Source organism: Chiloscyllium plagiosum, unplaced genomic scaffold, assembly GCF_037043375.1.
Source record: "Chiloscyllium plagiosum isolate Xiang-an unplaced genomic scaffold, Cpla_swu_hap1 HiC_scaffold_25, whole genome shotgun sequence".
Classification (NCBI taxonomy): domain Eukaryota; kingdom Metazoa; phylum Chordata; class Chondrichthyes; order Orectolobiformes; family Hemiscylliidae; genus Chiloscyllium; species Chiloscyllium plagiosum.
Window position 1 is genome coordinate 59,448,182 of NW_028270163.1, and position 24,395 is coordinate 59,472,576.

The 24,395-nt window shown below is 43.0% G+C and overlaps 1 protein-coding gene across 2 annotated transcripts in view; it reads left to right on the forward strand.

Annotated features, from left to right (window-relative positions):
* The first annotated feature begins 6,513 nt into the window (after positions 1 to 6,513).
* LOC122562314 (C-Jun-amino-terminal kinase-interacting protein 4) overlaps positions 6,514 to 24,395 on the forward strand; it is a 294,916-nt gene continuing 277,034 nt past the window's right edge. Inside the window, exon 1 of one of the 2 annotated variants that reach the window (XM_043715173.2) lies at positions 6,514 to 6,953. In XM_043715173.2, the coding sequence (XP_043571108.1) occupies positions 6,657 to 6,953 (297 nt within the window). In that variant the 5' untranslated portion in view covers positions 6,514 to 6,656. The remainder of the gene's footprint in view (positions 6,954 to 24,395) is intronic. The other variant, XM_043715179.2, reaches the window with a different exon arrangement.

The window sequence follows — 24,395 nt, forward strand, 5'->3', positions numbered from 1 at the left end:
GCAGTACCTGATAGAACATATTCTGAAAATCCAAATATTTGTTACATCCACTACTTTCCCTTTATCGATCTTGCTCGTTACCTCCTCAAAGAATTCTAGTATATTTATTTATCAGGTATGATTTCCCCTTTATGAGGCCATGCTGATTCCGCTTTGATCATCTTATGTTTTTCTAAATGCTTTGCTATTACATTCTTTATAGCAAATTCTAACATTTTCCCAAAATCAGACATGAAGCCAACTGGCAGATAGTTCCCAGATTTTTTTCTCCTTCCCTTCTTTAATAAAGGTGTTACATTAGAAGTTGTCCAATCCTCCTGGACTTTTCCAGAATCTAAGGATTCTTAGAAGATTACTTGCAGTGCATCCACCATTTCTATACATATTTCCTTTAATTTCCACAATAAAACCCATCAGGTTCCGAGGACCTATAGTTTCCTTAGCCATTTGATAATTTTGTACTTTTGTAATATTGTTATTGTCTTCTTTTGTGAACGCTGATGCAAAGTATTTATTCAACTCCGCCTTTTCCTGGTTCCCCATTATCATGTCCCAAGCACCATTATTTAATGGGCCTATGTTCACTTTTGCTTTTCTCTTCCTTTTTACAGTTTAAAGAAGCTCTTGCTGTCTGTTTCGATATGACAGGTTATTCTGTTATAACGTGCGTTTCATCAACGTGAATTTCGCTGAATGCAATCGATGAACTGGGGGCACTTTTTCCACAGCACAAACTTTTAAAACATTGTTGGTCTGTGTAACAAGCTGATAGGTTTGTTGGCATTTTTTGTTGGCTGTAATGTGATTATAGTGCCAATACTTTAAGTGCTGTTTCTATAGTGTGATTTTTCTATAACGCAGGATTGCACAAGAACGCAACCATTGTGTTATAGAAGAACTGACTGTACTTGCAAGTTTACCCTCAAAATTTGTTGTTTTTTTTTAGACACCTTTTGTTGATTTTCTAAAAAAGAATTTCCCAATCCTCTGGTTTCCCACTAATCTTTGCCGCATTATACATTTTTTCTCTTCTTTTAATTTGATGCTATCTCTGATTTCCTTTCCTTTGGCTAATCCTATGCACTTCTATCAAATCTCTCCTTAACCTGTTTTGCTCCAAAGAGAACAAGTTCTGTTTCTTCAACCTCACCTTGCAGCTAGACTCTCTCTGCTCTGGAACCATTTCGGTAAATCTCCTAAGCAACCTTTTAAGGAGTCTCAAGCCATTCCAAAAGCATTATGACCAGAACTTATTGCCCAACCAGAGGTTTATAAATATCCACCATAACATATGTTATTTTGATATCCCAATTTGTGAAGTCAAGATGCTTTAAAATCTACTTTCTCAATATGTCCTCTCAAGTCAAAGATATGTATGTCGGAATTTGGAGATTCATTTGTTCATTTGCAGTCTTTAGAACTATGTAATATAATTTATATTGCTTCAACATTAAAATGTATGTTCAGCCAACGCATCTGTAGGCACTGGAAATCTGAAATAAAAACAGAAAATGTTGGAAATACTCAGTCAGCCTAACAGCACATGATGAACTTTCATTAGAACCAGTTCCAGTATTTTAGAACATATAGAACATAGAAGAATACAGCGCAGTACAGGCCCTTTGGCCCTTGATGTTGCGCCGATCCAAGCCCACCTAACCTACACTAGCCCACTATCCTCCATATGCCTATTCAATGCCCGCTTAAATGCCCATAATGAGGGAGAGTCCACCACTGCTACTGGCAGGGCATTCCATGAACTCACGACTCGCTGAGTAAAGAACCTACCCCTAACATCTGTCCTATACCTACCACCCCTTAATTTAAAGCTATGCCCCCTCGTAATAGCTGACTCCATACGTGGAAAAAGGTTCTCACGGTCAACCCTATCTAAACCCCTAATCATCTTGTACACCTCTATCAAGTCACCCCTAAACCTTCTTTTCTCCAATGAAAACAAACCCAAGTGCCTCAGCCTTTCCTCATACGATCTTCCTACCATACCAGGCAACATCCTGGTAAACCTCCTCTGCACCCGTTCCAGTGCCTCCACATCCTTCCTATAGTATGGCGACCAAAACTGCACACAATACTCCAGATGCGGCCGCACCAGAGTCTTATACAACTGCAACATGATCTCAGGACTCCGGACCTCAATTCCTCTACCAATAAAAGCCAGTACGCCATATGCCTTCTTCACCGCACTATTTACCTGGGTGGCAACTTTCAAAGATCTGTGTATATGGACACCAAGATCCTTCTGCTCATCCACACTACCAAGGAACCGACCATTAGCCCAGTACCCCATCTTTTTGTTACTCTTACCAAAGTGAATCACCTCACACTTAGCTACATTGAACTCCATTTGCCACCTTTCTGCCCAGTTCTGCAGCTTATCTATATCCCGCTGTAACCTGCCACATCCTTCCTCACTGTCAACTCCTCCGACTTTCGTATCATCCGCGAACTTGCTCACCCAACCTTCTAGCCCCTCCTCCAGGTCATTTATAAAAATGACAAACAGCAATGGTCCCAAAACAGATCCTTGCGGAACACCGCTAGTAACGGCACTCCAAGATGAACCTTTACCATCAACTACTACCCTCTGTCTTCTTCCAGCCAGCCAATTCCTAATCCAAACCTCCAACTCACCCTCAATGCCATACTTCCGTATTTTTTGAAGTAGCCTACCATGGGGAACCTTATCAAACGCCTTACTAAAATCCATATACTCCACATCTACCACTTTCCCCTCGTCCACCTCCTTAGTCACCTTCTCAAAGAATTCAATAAGGTTTGTGAGGCACGACCTGCCCTTCACAAAACCATGCTGACTATCCTTAATCACATTATTCCTATCCAGATGTTCATAAATCCTATCCCTTACAATTCTCTCTAAGACTTTGCCCACAACAGAAGTGAGACTCACCGGCCTATAGTTACTAGGGTTATCCCTACTCCCCTTCTTGAACAAGGGAACCACATTTGCTAGCCTCCAGTCTTCTGGCACTACTCCTGTAGACAACGAAGACATAAAAACCAAGGCCAATGGCTTTGCAATCTCCTCCCTTGCTTCCCAGAGAATCCTAGGATAAATGCCATCAGGCCCAAGGGACTTATCTATTTTTCACCCTTTCCAGAATTTCCAACACCTCTTCCCTGCATACCTCAAAGCCATTCATTCTACTTAATTGTGACTCAGTATTCACATCGGCAACAATGTCCTGTTCCTGAGTGAATACTGACGTAAAGTATTCATTCAGTGTCTCTTCAGCCTCCACACGCAACTTCCCACTACTATCCTTGACTGGACCTATTCCTACCCTAGTCATTCTTTTATTCCTGACATACCTATAGAAAGCCTTAGGGTTTTCCCTAATCCTACCAACTAAGGACCTTTCATGTCCCCTCCTTGTATTTTCTGTTAACATGCCAGGAAAAATTCCCTTGCTTTTATTTGAAATAGTTCCATAGGGATTTTTTTCAATTAGCCCGAGATAAGGCAGCAGGGCCTCATTTTAACATCGCCTATAAAGTGTGGTAATCCCAATTGTGCAAAATTGGAGCATTGAGTACAAAATTCAAAACAAGTCCTGGATAAAGATTACAAGCCGTAACTGACACTCAGAGAAACGAATGGCTCGGGTGGCAGCATCGACAAAATATGGTCGGCAGAGTTTTGGAGGCGATCACATTTACGACTTAAATCTGTGATTCGTCAACAGTTCCATTGTATTGCCTCATATGATTGATAGAAAGTAAATGCATGGTTTATGTTTCACAAGCAATTCTGATGTTTGTAACAATTTTGTTTAGGAAGGAATCTCCTCTGTTGTCCTTAAACTATGTGTCTCAGCTTTAAAAAAAGTTAATTAACTCAACTATTGAAACAAGCCTCAGACCATAAGACATAGGAGCAGAAATTAGGCCATTCAGCCCAACGAGTCTGCTTCACCATTCAATCATGGCTGATAAGTTTCTCAACCCCATTCTCCCATTTTCTCCCCATATCTTTGATACTCAAGAACCTATCATAACAGGAGGGATTGAGTATAGAAGCAAAGACGTTCTTCTGCAGCTTTTCAGGGCCCTGGTGAGACCACACCTGGAGTACTGTGTGCAGTTCTGGTCTCCAAATTTGAGAAAAGACATTCTGGCTATTGAGGGAGTGCAGCGTAGGTTCACGAGGTCAATTCCTGGAATGGTGGGACTACCTTACACTGAAAGACTGGAGCGACTGGGCTTGTATACCCTTGAGTTTAGAAGACTGAGAGGGGATCTGATTGAGACATATAAGATTATTAAAGGATTGGATACTCTGGAGGCAGGAAACATGTTTCCGCTGATGGGTGAGTGCTGAACCAGAGGACACAGCTTAAAAATACAGGGTAGACCATTTAGGACAGAGATGAGGAGAAACTTCTTCACCCAGAGAGTGGTGGCTGTGTTGAATGCTCTACCCCAGAGGGCAGTGGAGGCCCAGTCTCTGGATTCATTTAAGAAAGAGTTGGATAGAGCTCTCAAGGATTGGGGAATCAAGGGTTATGGAGATAAGGCAGAATGGCCTACTCCTGCACCTATTGTCTATCAATCTATCTCAGTCTCAAATATGCTCACACAACACCAGGTTTGAGTCCAATCGATTTATTTGGAAGCACTAGCTTTCAGAGTGGTGCTCCTGCATCAGGTAGCTGTGGAGCAGGACCATAAGACAGAATTTATAGCAAAAGATCAGTGTCATGCAACTGAAACAATATATTTCTCCACGCTTCAGGCTCTCTGCCTTTATTCCTGATGAAGGGCTTTTGCCCGAAACATCGATTTTACTGCTCCTCGGATGCTGTCTGAGCTGCTGTGCTCTTCCAGCACCACTAATCCAGAATCTGTTTTCCAGCATCTGCAGTCATTGTTTTTACCTGAAACGATATATTTAACAAGCCAAAGATTGCTGTTAACTCTTTCCTCTTTTAGAATGGGTTGCAGGTTTTATGTTCATTAATAAAAGAAGTTCTGGGATTTACTTAAGTCATATTCTCAAGATAACAATCAAGGTTTTATTTTTTAAAAAAGTGACACCTCAGCTCAGGCAATGCATTAAAAGTGTGAGGTTAGAGTCTGTCTGTATCTCAATCTTGAGTCAGACTGGTTCTATTTCCAAAGTGGAATTTATAAAATATTACATGGATTGACTGCCTGCATTGGCTGCCAACAGGTTGTGTGCACTTTTTGAACAAAATAGAATGTATCTGCAGATATAATTCTACAAATGCAAATTCACCCCATTGACTTGTTTGTGTGTGCATCTGCATGTGAATGTGAGTGCATGAGACTGTGTGTTTGCATGTTTGGTAAAGTGTGTGTGTGTGTGTGTGTGTGTGAGTGTGATGGAGTATAAGCCTGTGAGGGTATGTACATGGGTGCTGGTATGTACATCAAAGAAAGAGAACTTACTAAAGTTTGGTACTTAGCCAAGCTTGGTACTCATGAGGATAGCCTCAACCAGGACCTTGAGTGCATGTCACACTACAGGTGACCCCATCACACTACACATTCTCTCACACACACACTTTTACAAATTTATGCAGCCCCTCTATTATACACACAAACTACCCCACACACTCACCAGCTCATGTTTATCACATGCACATACAATCTCTCTCATGCAAGCACAGACAAGTCTATGAGGTGATTTTACATAACATTTCAGATACATTATTTTGCTCAGAAACTGCATAATCTGCAGGCAGTCAATCCATATAAAATTTTATAAATTCCACTTTGGAAACAGTACCAGCCTGACTCAAGATTGGGATACAGACACACTCTAACCTCACACCTTTAATGCATTGGCTGAGCTGAGATGTCACTTTTTTTTGTAAAACCTTAAGTTATCCCAAGAACATATCGTAAAAGTAATTTTGGGATTTACACATTAATGAACCAAAACCTGTAACCCATTCTAAAAGAAAGACTTAACAGCAATTTAGGTTTGTTCAATATATCATCTCAGTTGCATGACACTATAATCTTTCACTATCAATTTTATATCTTATAGTCTGCTCCACAACTAACTGATGAAGGAGCAATGCTTCCAAATAAACCTGTTGGACTATAACCTGGCATTGCATGATTTTTAACTTTGTCCACCCCAGTTCAACAATAGCTCCTCCACATCTTAAATATACTCAGTAACCTGGCCTCCACAGCCTTCTGTGGTAATGAATTCCATTGAGTCACCACTCTCCGTCTGAAGAAGCTTCTCCTTACTCTAACCTCACACAGTCCCTGTCATTGCACAAAAGGCTGAAGAATTCCAGACACCAGCCTGGCTGCGAAACAGCACGTGACAAGATCACGAGTCGCGGTAACACCCTTTCCTTCGTCATTGAGCAGGGCGGGAGCGCGCAATCTGAGGGCGAGACCGTGCCCGGCAAGCGGCAACGTGCAGTGGGGCGGGGCCGAGAGCTGAGGGGGCGGGGTTGGAGCCAGTGGCCTCGAGCCGAGCGGCGTCGTCAACAGGGAGGGAGCGGGAGACGGCCGAGAAGAAAGCACCTGGAGCTGAGGGGAAATACAGATGGTTATCTTCTCGATTTCCTCTGGCGTGATTCACTAATTTGTTTGTATGTTTTACCCTGCACGTCAATAATTTAAAGAAAATGGAAATGGACGATGGGGTAGTTTACCAGGATGACTCCAATACCAATGTTATGTCGGAGCGGGTGTCGGGCCTGGCGGCCAGTATTTACCGGGAGTTCGAGCGGATGATCCGCAAATACGACGAGGACGTGGTGAAGGACCTGATGCCGTTGGTGGTCGGTGTGCTGGAGAACCTGGACGCAATGTTCGCCGAGAACCAGGAACACGAGGTGGAGCTGGAGTTATTGAGGGAGGATAACGAGCAGCTGATCACCCAGTATGAGCGGGAGAAAGCCCTACGGAAGCACGCCGAGGAGGTGAGTGTGTGTCTCTGTCTGTGTCCCGGGCCAGGGTGAGGGCGCCGCCGCTCTCCATCGGGATGGCTCCCGCTCAGACCTCTCAACCGAACTTCTGCTTCCCCTCCTCCTCATTGGACCAGAGCCTCAGACTAAAACCCACCCCCTTTACTCCCTGCACCGTGATTGGTCATCTGACCCGTCACTCCTTTCGCGAGCAAGTTTGGTTGCGCTACGATGACAACCTAACGGGCCCTAGTTTTCAAAACAAGCCCCAACTTGCGTGTTATTATTTTAAAAAATAAAGCGGGGTATTTATTCCTGAAGGTTGTGTCGACGCCGAATTGCTTTGGTAACATATTTCTTTTGCAATATCTTGTGGCGTGTGTTGGCACAGTGTTTCTTTGCACGTCATCCGCATGAATAAGCGCAACATTGGATGTGGGTTGAAAACAGAATCTTACTGGTGAATTCTTCCTTCGTGGGCCAGAATAACCAAGAAAATTTAAAGTAACATTTCCAACACAGTTTACCAGAGACCAGTTCAGACCTTAACATGCGAACTGTTTTTCTTTAAAATATGAGTTGCGGTGTTAAGAACCTAATGGCCTCTGTTGAGTTTTATTTCAGAGGAAAAGGTTTTGTGACTTCTTCCTAAAAGGAATATCTTTTCAGAAACATTGCAGAATATTACAGAGCACAGGGAAACAAAGTGCAATTATTCTTGCAATTACGTGAAAATAAATGATCTTGGAGTTGCCATTGAGACAATTTGCAGAGTCTGGAAGTATAGCTTTTTTCTCCGTGCATAAAATCATATAATCAAACCATGCCAACAATTCCTGTGAATTCCTAACTCTTTTTTGGATTTTCATGGAGAATCTGCAGAATAGTTCTATTTTAAAACATCAAATTATTAATAATTCAACATCTTCCACTGATTGTGATTGGCTTTCCATACTGAGACGGGTATGGTGGATGAAAGCCTAGGTTTCCGTATGACACCATATGCACCTGCTGCACTTATTAAATTCTCTGATTAATATTATAACTGAATTGAATATTGGTCTGACTTGATAATCAATTGGCACTTGTGTTGGTTTTGACCACATCCTTAGTTCCACCCCCCTCATCTGAAAGATGGTGACTTATCTGAAAGGTAAGTCACCATTCACTCACCCAATACCGTAAACACAGGATTGTTTACATGCCAAACAGTGAGTTATCCCACAATCAGCAAACCAGATCTCTGCAGTCTTGCCACATTCACAGTGGTGGACAACTCACTTCAAGGGTAGCTAATGTCCTAGTGGTATTATCGCTGAACTGTTAATCCAGAGACCCGGCTAATGTCCTGGAGACTCGGGTTCACATCCCACCATGGCATATGGTGAAATTTGAATTCAGTAAAGTTCTGAAATTAAGAGTAACAATGACCATGAAACCATTGTTGACTGTCAGGAAAACCCCTTCTGGTTGACTAAAGTTCTTTCTTTAAGGAAGGACAACTGCTGTCTACATGTGGTTTCAGACTCATAGCAATGTGGTTGACTCTCAACCTCCATTAGAGATGGGCAATAAATGCCCTCATCCTGTGAATAAATACAAAAGTAAAGAGGAGATACCATGAATATTTTCATCTTTAACAATGGAGGAGTCCAGCACATCGGTGCAAATGACAAGACTGAAGCATTTACATTCTCTTCAGCCAGAATTGCCAAGGTGTTGATCCATCTCTTCTTTCTCCTAAAGTCCCCAACATTCAACCAATTTCATAGTCTCCACAATAGCAAGAAATATTTGATGACAATGGAAAGGATGTGGGCCCTGACAGTATTCCAGACAAAGTGCAGAAGATGTGCTCCAGAACTAGCCATACACCAGCAAAGTTGGTTTAGTACATTCAGAACACTGGCAAATACTTGTCAGTTTGGAAAAATGTACAAATATATCCTGTCTACAAAAGGCAAGACAAATCAACCAAGCAGTTTATCGCCTCATCAGTTTACTTTCCATCAGTGGAGTGATGGAAGGTGTTGTGGATACTGCTATCAAGTCAAGGATGTGATGGAATACTGTCCACTTGCTAGGATGGGTGCAACTCCAAAAATACTCAGGAAGCTTAGCACCATCCAGGACAAAGCAGTCTTTTGATTGGCATGCCAATTCTATCACCTATTCACTCCCTTCACTGATGCAGAGAAACTGCAGCAGTGCGTACCATCTACAAGATGCTCTGCAATAATTTGCCAAGGCTCCCTGGAGAATACCTTCCAAACCCACGATTTTATCATTCAGACAATGGCAGCATATATGTAGGAGCACCATCATTTTGCCCTGCATGCCATGCACTATCCTAACTTGAAAATCTGTTGCTGTTCTTTTGCTGTAACAGGATTAAAATCTAAGAACTCGTCCTGTAACAACACAATGTGTGTGCCTACATAAGCAACTTGCTATCACTTTCTTGAGGGCAATTAGGGATGGGTAATGAATGGATGTACGTTTGCTCACTGTCACTGAGCTGAGAGGTTCCTTTTCAGATGTTTCATCACCATACTAGGTAACATCATCAGTGAGCCTCTGTTGAAGCACTGGTGTTAGTGTCCCACTTTCTATTTATGCGTTTAGGTTTCCTGGGGTCGGTGATGTTATTTCCTGTGATGATGTCATTTCCAGTTCTTTTTCTCAGAAATTGGTAAATGGGGTCCAAGTTGATGTGTTTGTTGATGGCGTTCCGGTTGGAATGCCATGCCTCTAGGAATTCTCGTGCATGTCTCTGTTTGGCTTGTCTTCGGATGGGTGTGTTGTCCCAGTTGAAGTCGTGTTCTTCCTCGTCTGTATGTAAGGATACTAGTGAGAGTGGGTCATGTCTTTTTGTGGCTAGTGGATGTTAATGCATCCTGGTGGCTAGTTTTCTGCCTGTTTGTCCAATGTAGCATTTGTTACAGTTCTTGCACGGTATTTTGTAAATGGCATTAGTTTTGCTTGTTGTCGGTATGGGGTCTTTTAAGTTTATTAGCTGCTGTTTTAATGTGTTGGTGGGTTTGTGGGCTACCATGATGCCAAGAGGTCTGAGTACTCTGGCAGTCATTTTCGAGATGCCTTTGATGTAGGGGAGAGTGGCTAGGGTTTTTGGACGCGTTTTGTCTGCTTGTTTGGGTTTGTTGCTGAGAAATGGGAGGACTGTGTTCATTGCGTACCTGTTCATTTTGAATACACTAATTTTCCTCTACTCTTCGTAATTGCTCTGTGTTGCAGTGTGTGGTGGTTGGTTGAAATAATGTTCTAATGCAGCTTCATTTGTAGGTGTTGGGATGATTGCTTCTGTAGTTCAATATTTGGTCCGTATGTGTTGTTTTCCTGGAGACGCTGGTTTGAAGTTGCCTTTGATTGTTTGCTCTACTGTGACATCTAGGAATGGCAGTTTGTTGTTGTTTTCCTCCTCTTTAGTGAATTTTATGCCAGTAAGGGTATTGTTGATGGTCCTCTAATTTGTTCCGTTTGGTGATGACAAAGATGTCTTCCATGTAGCAGACCTAAAGTTTTGGTTGGAAGATTGACAAAGCTGCTTGTTTTGAGTCTCTGCATTACTGCCTCTGCTAAGAACCCTTAACATGGAGATCCCATGGGTGTTCTGTTGGTTTTGTTGTTGAAAGTGAAGTGGGTGGTAAGGCATAGGTCCACTAGCTTGACGATGTTGTTCTTGCTGGTGAAGTTGGTGGTGTTTGGTGGATGTGTCTTTGGTTCTTCTAATTGTGTAATCAGTGTTTCCTTGGTCAGGTTGATGCTGATATGAACAGGGCTGTTATGTCAAAGGATGCCATTATTTCATCCTCTTCTGTCTTGGTGTTTTTGGTGTTCAGGAATTCTTGGATGGAGTGTTGTGAGTCTTCTACTCTGTTTTAGTCTTTAATGTAGCTGCTTGGCTAATCTGTACGTTGGTGTTCCAGGTAGTGACACTGTGGGTCTGAGGGGGTGCTCCTGGTTTTTTTCAATAATGGCTAATGAATCTTAGCTTATCCAATAACACCCATGCCTTGCAAATGAGTTTTAAAAAAAAGTCCAAAAATAATATTTGCACAACAGCAGTGACCTATTTTACAGTTACTGAACATATACAGCACTTCCCATTTATCAGCTCAAACTATAATTCTGATGTGTAGATGTATTTGAATTACTTGACATAGAAGGCTGCACAAATGTTTACTCCACTGCATCCTGGGATGAGATGCGGAGAAATGGAATAGAATGGGACCAGTGCTCCCCAGAGTTAAGAATGAGAGGTCATCTTGTTGAGTCAAATTCAAGAAAATGATCTATGTTTAACTAATTTAAGGAGTCTGTCTAAGAAAAAGACTTGATAGCTGTCAGGAGGCATTTTGACTGAGGAGTCTGGAAATTTGAATTATGTAATCTAGAGGCTATCTGTGAACTGACCACAGCCTTAGAATACAATTTCACCCAGACGTGGAAACAGAAAATACTGGAAATAATTAGCATGTCCAGCAGCATCTTCCCTTTTTCTCAGATCTTCCTTGTTTCAACAACTGGTTCAGGTTCTTCAGGTATCTTGACTGTGTTTTCAGCTGAATATGCAACACACTCTGGAATGCTCTCTGAAATTGTCCATCACTTCAGAGTCCTTCTTAAAATCTGACTCTTTTCACACAAGCTTTTGGTTACTGTTCCTAATGTTTTGACTTTGTTGAGTTTTTTAACTGCCTTTGGATGTTGTTCTGTGTTCTACCTTTTATCTACAGGGTAGGCACTGGCGAAGTGGTATTATCAGTCAACTGTTAATCCAGAGACCCAGATAATGTTTGGGGCGGCAAGTTGGCTCAGTGGCTAGCACTGCTGCCTCACAGCACAGGATCCCAGGTTCAATTCCAGCCTCGGGTGACTGTGCAAACTCCACACAGTCACCCGAGGCTGCATGGGTTTTCTCCGGTTTCCTCCCACAGTCCAAAGATGTGCAGGTCAGGTGAATTAGCCATGCTAAAATTGCCCATAGTGTTAGGTGCATTAGTCAGAGGGAAATGGGGTCTGGGTGGGTTACTCTTTGAAGGGTCAGTGTGGACTTGTTGGGCCGAAGGGCCTGTTTCCACACTGTAGGCAATCTAATCTATCAATATGATCAGATAAATTCGGAGCAGGAATAGGCCACTTGGTCCTTTGAGCATGTTTTGCCATTGATGAAAATCTTGGCCAATCTGATGACTCCACATTCCTACATGCATTCGGAAAACGTTTCAGCATCATGCTTGGCAATAATCTATTGACCTGTCTTAAAACTATTCAAAGACTGTTTACGACATCTTTTGAAGAAAGGAGTTCCAAAGACACTCCATCTTCGTTGTCCTCATCCCTTTTGCTAAATCGTTCATTGGTTATTTTTAAACTGTGACCCTAGTTCTAGGCTCTCGTACAAGAGGAAGCAAACTTTTTGTGTCCATTCTATCAGGACCTCTCTCAAGGTCTTGTATGCTTCAAGAATTTGTCTGTTGTTTTTCTAAATTCCAGTGGACAAAATCTTAATCTGTCCAACTTTTCCTCATAAGACAATCCGCCCACTCCTGTTATTAGAACTTTCTCTGAACTTTTTCCAACACATTTACATCCTTTCTTGCATAAGTTGATCAGTATTTGGACTTTTCAAGATGGCGGTAGGGTAGCAGTGCTGCATGCAGGCTCTTACCCAAGGCTCATCCGCTCCCATCATTTTTTTTCTTCTTTCCCTTTTCTTTCATTTTTCTTTTCTTTTGTAAGTCAGTCGACAGCATCAGTGAGAGTGGGTTATGTGTGGAGTGGTGGCAGCCTCTTGGAGGTTGGAGGTGGTGGCAGGGGGTGTGGCACTTCCTGGTGATTAGTGGCAGCGGTAGCAAGGACATTCTCCCGGTGTTTGGGGCCAGCGGCAGCATACCTCCTCTAGCAAGCAGAGGCAGCAGAAGTGCCATCACACTCTTTAAGATGGCAGCACCGGCAAAGCAAAATCTCTGAGGAGGGGGGCAGGAGAGGGACTATTGATGCAGCCTGGTCTGGCAGCAGAGCCAGGAACTCCTGGTTGCAGTAGGCCCAGAAGAGAAACTCCTGGCCTCATAGAGATGGCAGTGGAGCTTGGCATTCCTGGTTGTGGACAGTTGTGGGTTCAGAGTGGGCAGTGGTGTTGGCACGGTGGGCCCAGAGGTGAAGAGCTGGCGCCTAAAGTGGCAGCTCCTGTGATGGTGGGCCCAGTGCAGGGGGTGGTGATGGAGATGTAGTGTTGCTGGTGAGTTAACTCAGAATTTGTGGGCGGCACAGTGGTTAGCACTGCTGCCTCACAACGCCAGAGACCTGGGTTCAATTCCCGCCTCAGGCGACTGACTGTGTGGAGTTTGCACGTTCTCCCCGTGTCTGCGTGGGTTTCCTCCGGGTGCTCCGGTTTCCTCCCACAGTCCAAAGATGTGCAGGTCAGGTGAATTGGCCGTGCTAAATTGCCCGGCGTGTTAGGTAAGGGGTAAATGTAGGGGCATGGGTGGGTTGCGCTTCGGCGGGGCGGTGTGGACTTGTTGGGCCGAAGGGCCTGTTTCCACACTGTAAGTAATCTAATCTAATCTAATTAACTCATGGTGAGGTTACAAACTCTTTTTACTCTCTCTCTCTAGTCTTAAACTTTTTAAAATGGCACAGGATTGTGGTGACAGTTGAAGCTTTTCACTATTTTCTTGTATTATTCACCTGTAAAATGCAAATGACAATAAATCATTCAAATACAAATTCACACTGTACACAGCACTCCAGATTTGATCTCACCAGTGCCTTGTATAAACTGAAGCACAGCATGCTATTTTTGTGTTTAGTTCCCTTTTTAAATAAACAATAATGTTCTGTTAACTTTACTTAATATTTGTCATATGTTTGTGATTCATGCACTAAAACATCTAGATCCTTCTGTGATGGAAAATTATTTCCCTTCAGTTGATCATATAAAATACTGTTGATTTTGAATAGAATAAATTCGTTGAAACTTTATTGCTGGAACAGCACAGCAGGTCAGGCAGCATCCAGGGAACAGGAGATTCGACGTTTCGGGCACAGGCCCTTCTTCAGGAATAGAATAAATTCAAACTACAAGGGGATGTCAGTTGTTGGTTCATGTCCAAATCATGTTAACAGGAAGGAAAAGGTTTGTTAACTTCAAGGTTAACTTTAACATGTAGCAAGTGGTTAGGAAGACAAATGGTACATGGCATTTCATAGCAAGGGATTAGTGTAAAAGAGTGGAAAAAACAAGTCTTATTCCAATTTATCCAAGGTGTTGAGCCACCTTTTGAATGCTGGTAACTATTTTATCTGAAGAATGGTTTGACTCGTTTTAAGAGTGATTGCAATGAAGATGGGCAAGCTTGATAGCTGGCCTGAGCGGGCTTTCCTATGTGGAACAATTCAGAATAAAGCTGCCCATACTCTTGTAGTTTAAAGAATAAAATGTAACCACAATGAGCTGTGTCACGTTCTGAATGTGCTTGACTCTGGATGCTGAGGTCCAGAGTGTGGAATCTGGGGGATCTTAGGCTAACAGATTAACTGTCTCTTCACCTGGAAGATAGTGATTTACCTCTCCTAGAGAGCTCCAGTGGCTTCACCACTGAATATATTCAAGTTGTCGATCAATAAGTTTCTCCCTAAATATTTAAAGATAACAAAGAATTGTGCAGCAAATGGCAGTGAGGTAAAAAATCAATCATGATTTAATCCAGTAATGGAGCAGATTCAAGGAGCTGAATAGTCTGAACCTAAAAAGACAGGTAAATGGATAGGAGAAGTGTAGGGGATAATGGCCAAACGTAGACACTAGTTCAGGAGTAGGAGAAAGTGAGGAGCAGATGCTGGAGAGTCAGAGTCAAAAAGTGGCCCTGTGGAAAAGCACAGCAGGTCAGGCAGCATCCAAGAAACAGGAGAGTCGACATTTTGAGAAGAGCTTATGTCCGAAATGTCGACTATCCTGCTCCTCGGATGCTGTCTGTCTTGCGGTGCTTTTCCAGCACCACATTTTTCAACATAGGCACTAGTTCAGTTTCGGAAACCTGGTCAGTATGGATGAGTTGGGCCGAAGGGCCTGTTCCTGTCCTGTATACCTCTGTGACTAGTCCTCCAACTCAAATGCTCCCAAAAAGGAGTTGATGTTAAATCATGACTTACTGAATGGCAGAGCGAGTCTACTGTGCCTTGACTTATTCCAACTCCTATTTTATTTCATGTTCTAACATGGGGTAAATGAGGTCAATTTTAAATGTGTAAATTACAATTACTTGTAATTTATTAAACCAGCACAATGACTAAATGCCATCATATCAACTGATAAAGCAAGGTTGTGATTAGCTTTTATTTGCTTGATGTTCAATCTTCAATATGTTGCTTACATAATGTAGAATAAATAAATATGAAATTAGTGCACTTAAAAAGTATCAAGTCATTAGTGATGGAAACTCTTGTTTCAAAATAAAAGCATATTCTTTTAATTCCTCTGAAGTAAATTTGCTTGTATAAAACCGCTTTCCTCTGCCACCTAATGTCCACTATTGAGTCTTGGTCTTTCTTAAGCAGTCTGACCAAGTTAATTTTAAAGTCAGGTGATTGGCTTCTGAAACCACAAGCTTGGTATCACAATGATCTGAAATTCCTTCAGTCTTGTCATGAATTGTATCTACTTTGTAGTGCTGATTTTCAATTTCATTTTAATCCTTCTAGTGAACGTAAAATTTAAACTGGTTAACTGCTTTGTGAAGTTTAAATTTTTATGTTGTAAATTTATTATCTGTGTTTGTCCTCCTAAGATCCATTGTGTTCTCTGAAACAATTGAGTTTTAAATACTGTGCTTTTAAGACAAGTGCAGATCTCCAGACAAAAACATGAATTGGAAGCATGAGTAAGCCATTCAATGTCTCAAGCCTGCTCTACTATTCAACAAGTTTATGGCTGATTTGTATTTTGGCCTTCACCCTGTTTATTACGAATAAATCTGATCCCACCTGGAAAATATTCAATGACACCGCCCTGTTTCTGTCAGAGAATGAAATTTCCACAAACTAACACCTATCTGATAGAAGAATTATTTCTAATTTCTTCATAAATGGGGAGTCCGTTTTTATTTTTGAACTGTATTAACTAATTCTAGCCTCTCCTACAATCTGTGCTTTGTCTCTGACTGACTCTAAGAGAAAACGAGCATTCAGCACCTGCCAAGTCCCCTCAAGATCTTAAAACATTTTGTTAAGATCATCACTCCTTCTGAACTCTAATGGTTACAATCTTTTGTTATAAAATAACTTCTTCGTTCCTAGAAATCACTCAAGTAACCTTATAACCAAGCGAAATGAATTTCATGCTGAATGTCTGCATTGTCTGAGGGATTAAATTATATGAAGTACTGACAAGAAAATCACATTTAAATTAGTATACAAAATGTTTTGGAGATTGGAAGTATGTAACTTCAACAAAGTAATTTTTTTTGTGAAGTTGTAGCCTGCATTTTATTTTCATTCAATCAATCATCTTTTATGGAGTTAGTTTTAAAGTTGAACCTGATTTCTAAAATTTATGAAATTATTAAATACATGTACTATATCTTTACTCGAGTAGTAAGGGTATGGAATGCTGTGCCTGCAACGGTAGTAGATTCGGAAATGTGTTGCTGGAAAAGCGCAGCAGGTCAGACAGCATCCAGGGAACAGGAGAATCGACGTTTCGGGCATAAGCCCTTCTTCAGGAACACAGCCACATCTCCACGGTAGTAGATTCGCCAAGTTTAAGTGCATTTAAGTTGTCCTTGGACAGGCAAATGGACGTGCATGGAATAGTGTAGATGGGATGGGCTTCAGATTAGTATGACAGGGCGGCGCAACATTGAGGGCCGAAGGGCCTGTACTGTGCTGTTATGTTCTATGTACATTCTGAATAGATTTGAGAAAATAGTATGTGCATAATTAACCTTAAGCAGGACTTCAGGTATATGTAAATTTCTTTGTGTGGGAAGTGTGTTGGACCATAGATGGGAAAATATGCTTTTGATTATTTTAAATAACCACCTGATGAAGGAGCAGCGCTCCGAAAGCTAATGCTTCCAAGTAAACCGTTGTGATTTTTACTTTGTACACCCCAGTCCGACACCGCCACCTCCAAATCTTGATTATTTTAGTTTTCACGCTGACTTCAAGCCAAAAGTAGCAGCCACTTATTGTTCTGCCTTCTTATTACTTGTCATGTGTTCACGGAAATCAAATGTTTTCCTTAGTCAGATCAGCTTTCTGAACTATAATAGAGTCACAGAGTCATAGAGATGTACAGCATGGAAATAGACTTTTTGGTCCAACACGTCCATGCCGACCAGATATCCCAACCCAATCTAGTCCCACCTGCCAGCACTCGGCCCATATCCCTCCAAACCCTTCCTATTCATATACCCATCCAAATGCCTCTTAAATGTTGCAATTGTATCAGCCTCCACCATTTCCTCTGGCAGCTCATTCCATACACGTACCATTCTCTGCTTGAAAAAGCTGCCCCTTAGGTCTCTCTTATACCTTTCCCCTCTCACCCTAAACCTATGCCCTCTAGTTCTGGACTCCCCGACTCCAGGGAAAAGACTTCGCCTATTTATCCTATCCATGCCCCTCATAATTTTGTAAACCTCTATAAGGTCACCCCTCAGCCCCCGACGCTCCAGGGAAAACAGCCCCAGCCTGTTCATCCTCTACCTGTAGCTCAGATCCTCCAACCCTGGCAACATCCTTGTAAATCTTTTCTGAACCCTTTCAAGTTTCACAACATCTTTCTGATAGGAAGGAGACCAGAATTGCACGCAATATTCCAACAGTGGCCTAACCAATGTCCTGTACAGCCGCAACATGACCTCCCAACTCCTGTACTCAATACTCTGACCAATAAAGAAAAGCATACCAAATGCCGCCTTCACTATTCTATCTACCTGCGACTCCACTTTCAAGGAGCTATGAACCTGCACTCCAAGGTCTCTTTGTTCAGCAACACTCTCTAGGACTTTACCATTAAGTGTATAAGTCCTGCTAAGATTTGCTTTCCTAAAATGCAGCACCTCGCATTTATCTGAATTAAACTCCATCTGCCACTTCTCAGCCCATTGGCCCATCTGGTCAAGATCCTGTTGTAACCTGAGGTAACCCTCTTCGCTGTCCACTACACCAATTTTGGTGTCATCTGCAAACTTACTAAACGTACCTCTTATGCTCGCATCCAAATCATTTATGTAAATGACAAATACATTGCACTAGGCTATAATTTTGTTGTTTGGTAAATTATATGGCATGGTATTAAGCACTTCTGTCACTTCCTGTTTTCTTAAAGCTACATGTTCCTGATATTTTCATCTGTTATTTGGTTTTAATAGTTTTTAAGTATGGGAAAGCTATTTTAAATTAATTGGTTTCTGAATTGATAGTCTTTATGATGTTTTGACTCATACAACTCATTTGTCCTATCCAGATTTGCCCAGCTATGTAGTTGAAAAGGAATTCTTTTAAAATTATGTGGGATGTGGATGTTGAAAGCAAGCATCCCTAATTGAGCTTGAGGGTGTGGGTGAGCCACCTTTAGTGAACTGCTGCAGTCAGTGTATTATTGGCATGTTACTAGTGCCTATAGGAATGGGGTTCTGGAATTTTGCTCCAACAACAGTGAAGAAATGGCAGTTTAGTTGCAAGTCAGGATGGTGTGTGATTTGCAGGGGTTGCAGCTGACCGTGTTCTTATGCATCTGCAGTCCTTATTTCCCTTGGCGGAGTAGAAGGAGGACTCAAAGTGTTCGGCCACAGGGCGGGTGGGGCTGTTTAGTGCGAGTGTCCCAGAGATGTTTTCTGAAATGTTCTGCAAGTTGGCGTCCTGTCTCCCCAGTGCAGAAGAGACCACATTGGGAGCAACGGTCACAGTTGGTAATGTGTGTGGAGGTGCAGGAAAATCTCTACTGGATATGGAAGGATCCTTTGGGACCTTGGATGGAGGAGTGGGCGCAGGTTTTGCACTTCCTGAGGTGGCATGGGAAGGCGCCGGGAGCGGTGGGTGGGTTGGTGGGGGGCATGGACTTAACAAGGGAGTCGCGGAGGGAATGGACTCTGCAGAATGCTGATAGGGGTGGGGAGGGAAATATATCACTGGTAGTGGAGTCTGTTTGTAGGTGGCAAAAATGGAGGACGATGATGTGTTGTATCTGGAGGTTTGTGGGCTAGAAGGTGAGGACTTGGAGTGGGGGGGGTTTCAAGGGCGGAGGTATGGGAAATAGAGGGGATGCGCTGGAGGGCATCATTGACCACGTGGGAAGGGAAATTGCAGTCCTTGAAGAAGGAGGCCCTCTGCGATGCTCTGTCGTGGAATTGGTCCTCCTGGGAGCAGATGCGGCGGACGCAAAGGAATTGAGAGTAAGCAATAGTGTTTTTACAGGAGGTAGGGTGGGAGGAGGTGTAGTCCAGGTAGCTGTGGGAATTGGTGGGTTTGTAGTAGATGTCCATGTTGAGTCAGTCACTGGAAATGGCAAAGGAGAGGTCCAGAAAGAAGAGTGAGGTGTCCAAGATGGTCCAGGTGAACTTGAGGTCAGGGTGGAAGATGTTAGTTAAGTTGATGAACTGTTCAACTTCCTCGTGGGAGCACAAACTGGCACTGATACTGTCATCGATGTAGTGGCAGAAAAGGTTGGGAATGGTGCCGGTATAGCTGCGGAACATGGAAGGGGCAGGCGTGGCTGGGGCTCATGCGGGAACCCATGGCTACTCCTTTGGTCTGGAGGAAGTGGGAGAATTCGAAGGAGAAATTGTTGAGCGTCAGGACCAGTTCAGCTAATCAAATGATTGTGTCATTGTACGGGTCCTGATTGGGGTGCTGGGAGAGGAAGAAATGGATGGCTTGGACACCTTTGTCAGGTAAAATGGATGTGTATAGGGACGAATGTCCATGGTGATGATGAGGTATTGGGAGCTGGGAACCGAAGGGTGTGGGTGGTGTCTCTAATGTATTTGGGGTGATCCTGAACCAAGGGGGACAGGACGGTGTCAAGGTATGTAGGCATAAGTTCAAGGGGGCAGGAACAGACTGAGACGATGGGTCGACCGAGGCAGTCAGATTTGTGAATTTTAGGTAGGAGGTAGAACCGGGGTGGTGCAGGGTTCCTGGACTATGAGGTTGAAGACTGTTGGTGGGAGATCCTCCTGAGGTGATGAGGTTGTGGATAGTCTGGGAGAAGAGTCTTGCTGAGTTGCTACACTGCATCTGGTGTGTGACACACATTGCTCTCAGTGAGCAATGATGGAGGTGGTAGATGGGATGCCAATTAAATAGGCTGCTTTGTCCTGAATAGTGTAAAGCCACATGTGGTGTTGGAGCTACACTCATCCAGGCAAATGGGGAATATTCCAACACGTTCCTGACTTGTGCCCTGAAGATGGTGGATAGGCACTGGAAAGTCAGGAGGTGAGTTTCATAGTACATGTTTTTGTAACCACGGTATTAAAATGGTTAGTCCCATTCAATTTCTAGTCAGTCATAACCCCAGAATGTTGATAGTTGATCGTGAACAATGGAAATGCTATTGTAGGTTAAAGGGTGATGGTTAGATTTTTCCTTGTTAGAGATGGTTGTTGTCTAGCAATTTTACTTGCCACTTGGAAACCTAATTTTTAAAAAAATCCTGGCTTTTGTCCAGGTTCTCCTGAATTATTCAGGGGCACAGGTGGATATTTCTGTGGCCACAAAACAGATTCCAGGATGCTGTGTTGTCCCCCTGCTGCTAGGGTGCAGGCATATACAAAAGGGAGCGAAAACAGAGGTCATGGTACGTATTGGTACTAACAACATCGACAGAAAAGTGATGAGGTCCTGCAAAGGAAGTTCAGTGAGTTAGGTAGGAAGTTGAAAAGTAGGACCTCTGGGGTTGTACTCTCAGAATTATTTCCTATGTCTTATGCCAGTGAGACTAGGAATAGAAAGATAGAACAGTTAAATATGTGGCGAAAGAGCTGGTGTTGGGGGAGCTTTAGATATGTGAATCATTAGGATGTCTTTCAGGGCAGATGGGACCTGTACAAGTAGGGCAAGTTGCAGCTAAACTGGAGGGGCAGTAATATCCTGGCAGTGAGCTTTGCTTGTGTTATTTTGGAGGTGTTAAAACTCATAAGAACCAGAGCAGTGGATCAGCAAGGGAAATGAGTGAGGAGTGGGCAGAGACTAAGATCAGTAAGGCTAAAAGGAAGAGCAGACAAGGAGAGATTACTGAACACTGTGGGACTGGTAGTCTCAAGTGCACTTGGTATAAAGTGAGGAACATGACAGGTAAGGCAGACGAATTTAGAGTTTGTGAGAAGATTGGTAGCTAGGGTGCTTGTTGTTGTGGTTCTGTTTGCCGAGCTGGGAATTTGTGTTGCAGACGTTTCGTCCCCTGTCTAGGTGACATCCTCAGTGCTTGGGAGCCTCCTGTGAAGCGCTTCTGTGATCTTTCCTCCGCCATTTGTAGTGGTTTGAATCTGCCGCTTCCGGTTGTCAGTTCCAGCTGTCCATTGCAGTGGTCGGTATATTGGGTCCAGGTCGATGTGCTTATTGATTGAATCTGTGGATGAGTGCCATGCCTCTAGGAATTCCCTGGCTGTTCTCTGTTTGGCTTGTCCTATAATAGTAGTGTTGTCCCAGTCGAATTCATATTGCTTGCCATCTGCGTGTGTGGCTACTAAGGATAGCTGGTCATGTCGTTTCATGGCTAGTTGGTGTTCATGGATGTGGATCGTTAGCTGTCTTCCTGTTTGTCCTATGTGCAGTCCTTGCATGGGATTTTGTACACTACATTGGTTTTGCTCATGCTGGGTATCGGGTCCTTCATTCTGGTGAGTTGTTGTCTGAGAGTGGCTGTTGGTTTGTGTGCTGTTATGAGTCCTAGTGGTCCCAGTAGTCTGGCTGTCAGTTCGGAAATGCTCTTGATGTATGGTAGTGTGGCTAGTCCTTTGGGTTGCGGCATGTCCTCATTCCATTGTCTTTCCCTTAGGCAACTGTTGATGAAATTGCGGGGGTATCCATTTTTGGCGAATACATTGTATTGGTGTTCTTCCTCTTTTTGCAGTTCTGGTGTACTGCAGTGTGTTGTGGCCCTTTTGAACAGTGTCTTGATGCAACTACTTTTGTGTGTGTTGGGGTGGTTGCTTTCATAGTTTAGGACTTGGTCTGTGTGTGTGGCTTTCCTGTATACCTTTATGGTGAATTCTCCGTTCGGTGTTCTCTGTACCATCACATCTAGGAATGGGAGTTGGTTGTCCTTTTCTACCTCTCTAGTGAATCAGATTCCTGTGAGTGTGGCGTTGATGATCCGGTGTGTGTTCTCTATTTCTGTGTTTTTAATGATTACAAAGGTGTCATCCACATATCTGACCTAGAGTTTGGGTTGAATTTGCGGTAAGACTGTTTGTTCTAATCTTTGCATTATGAGTCCAGAGATGGGTGAGCCCATGGGTGTGCTGTTGATTTGTTCATATATTTGGTTGTTGAATGTGAAGTGTGTTGTGAGGCACAGGTCCAGTAGTTTGAATATGCCGTCTTTGTTGATAGGTTCAATGTCCTGTTGTCTGTTCTGTATGTCCAGCAGGTTGGTATTGTTTCTCTGGCTAGGGTTTTGTCGATAGAGGTGAACAGTGCCGTTACATCGAATGAGACCATAGTTTCTTCCTTGTCTATATGTATATTTCTGATGATGTCCAAGAATTCCTGTGTTGACTGTATAGTGTGTCTGGATCCGCTGATCAGATGTTTCAGTTTCTGCCGTAGTTCTTTAGCCAGTTTGTGTGATGGTGTCCCTGGTAGTGATACTCTGGGTCTGAGTGCGATGTCTAGTTTGTGCACTTTAGGTAGTCCATAGAATCTGGGGGTGTTGTTGCTTTCAGGTTTCATTCTTTGTAGGTCAGACCTGGTTATCTGTCTTTTTTGTAGGTTCCTCAGTGTGTTCTTTATCCTATTGGTGAGCTGTGGGGTGGGGTCAACCGCCCTCTTTTGGTATGTGTTGGTATCTGCAAGTAGTTGTGCTTTTCGGATGTAGTCTGCTTTGTCTAGGATGACCGTCATTCTGCCTTTGTCTGCTGGTAGTATGATTATGTTCTTATCATTTCTTAGTGATTTTCGTGCTTCCCTCTCCTTGGTGTTGAGGTTATGTGTTTGTCTTTTCCTTGTTATCAGAGGTACGATACTTTGTCTCACTGTTTGTTGTGTCTCTTCTGTTAGTCCATTGTTCCTGAGTGTGCATTCTAGTGCTGCTAGGAAGTCTGCTGTCTTGGCGTTTCTGTGGTTGTAGTTGAGTCCCTTGGCCAGTATTATTCTTTCTGTGTCTGTGAGCTGTCTGTGGGAGAGGTTTCTAACCCAGGTGTGTGTTGTGGTGTCCTCGCTGTTGTGTGTTAGTTTGTCCATTTTTTTCTTTTAGTGCTGTTTTTTTGCGGTGTAGTCCTGTTCTGTCCTATGGTGACGGCCTGGTCTATGGTCCGGGTCCATTCCTGATTGGTGGTTTTTGAAATTAATGATTTTTGGCACGCAATTTCTTGTCTGTATTTGTGAAGTCTGTTGTGAGCGTCTGTAATCATTACCTGGTTCATCCTGAATCCGTTCTGTCTGGCTGTGTCCCTGGCTTGTGGGTTGTTGACAACCGGAAGCGGCAGATTCAAACCACTACAAATGGCGGAGGAAAGATCACAGAAGCGCTTTACAGGAGGTTCCCAAGCATTGAGGATGTCACCTAGACAGGGGACAAAATGTCTGCAACACAAATTCCCAGCTCAGCGAACAGAACCACAACAGATGAATTTAGAGCTTGGTTTATTACTTATAACCATGATGTTGTAGCTGTTACTGAAACTTGGATGAGAGAGGGACAAGACTGGCAGCTTAATGTTCTGGCATTTATATGTTTCAGCCGCAATAGGGAGGGATGTAAAAGAGGTAGGGGAATTACATTAGTGATTAGGGAGAATATTGTAGCTGTACTGAGGGAGGACACTTGGGCTCCTTCAGAGAGGCCTTATGGGTAGTGCTCAGGAATAGAAAGGGTGTAATTACTTTTGGGGTTGTACTATAGGCCTCCCAACAGGAGACAGGAACGTATACATGGACAAAGATGGGAAAATGTCGAAACGGTAGAATTACTGTGGTAGATGAATTAACATTCTCTATGTTGACTCGGAATCGCTTAGTGACAGCGGCATGGATGTGAGAGAATTTGTTAGGTGCATCCAGGAGGGTTTCTTGAAACAATATGTAAGTTATCCACTGGGGAAGGAGCCACCCTCTACCTAGTGTTAAGGCATGAGTCCAGCCAGTTTCAGTGGGAGAGCATTTTGGGAACAGTGATCATAAGTCTATAAATTTTTACTCCAATCCACATAAATGTCATACCAGAATCGATATGTTTTTTGCCCCCTTGATTTTTTAAAATTCCAT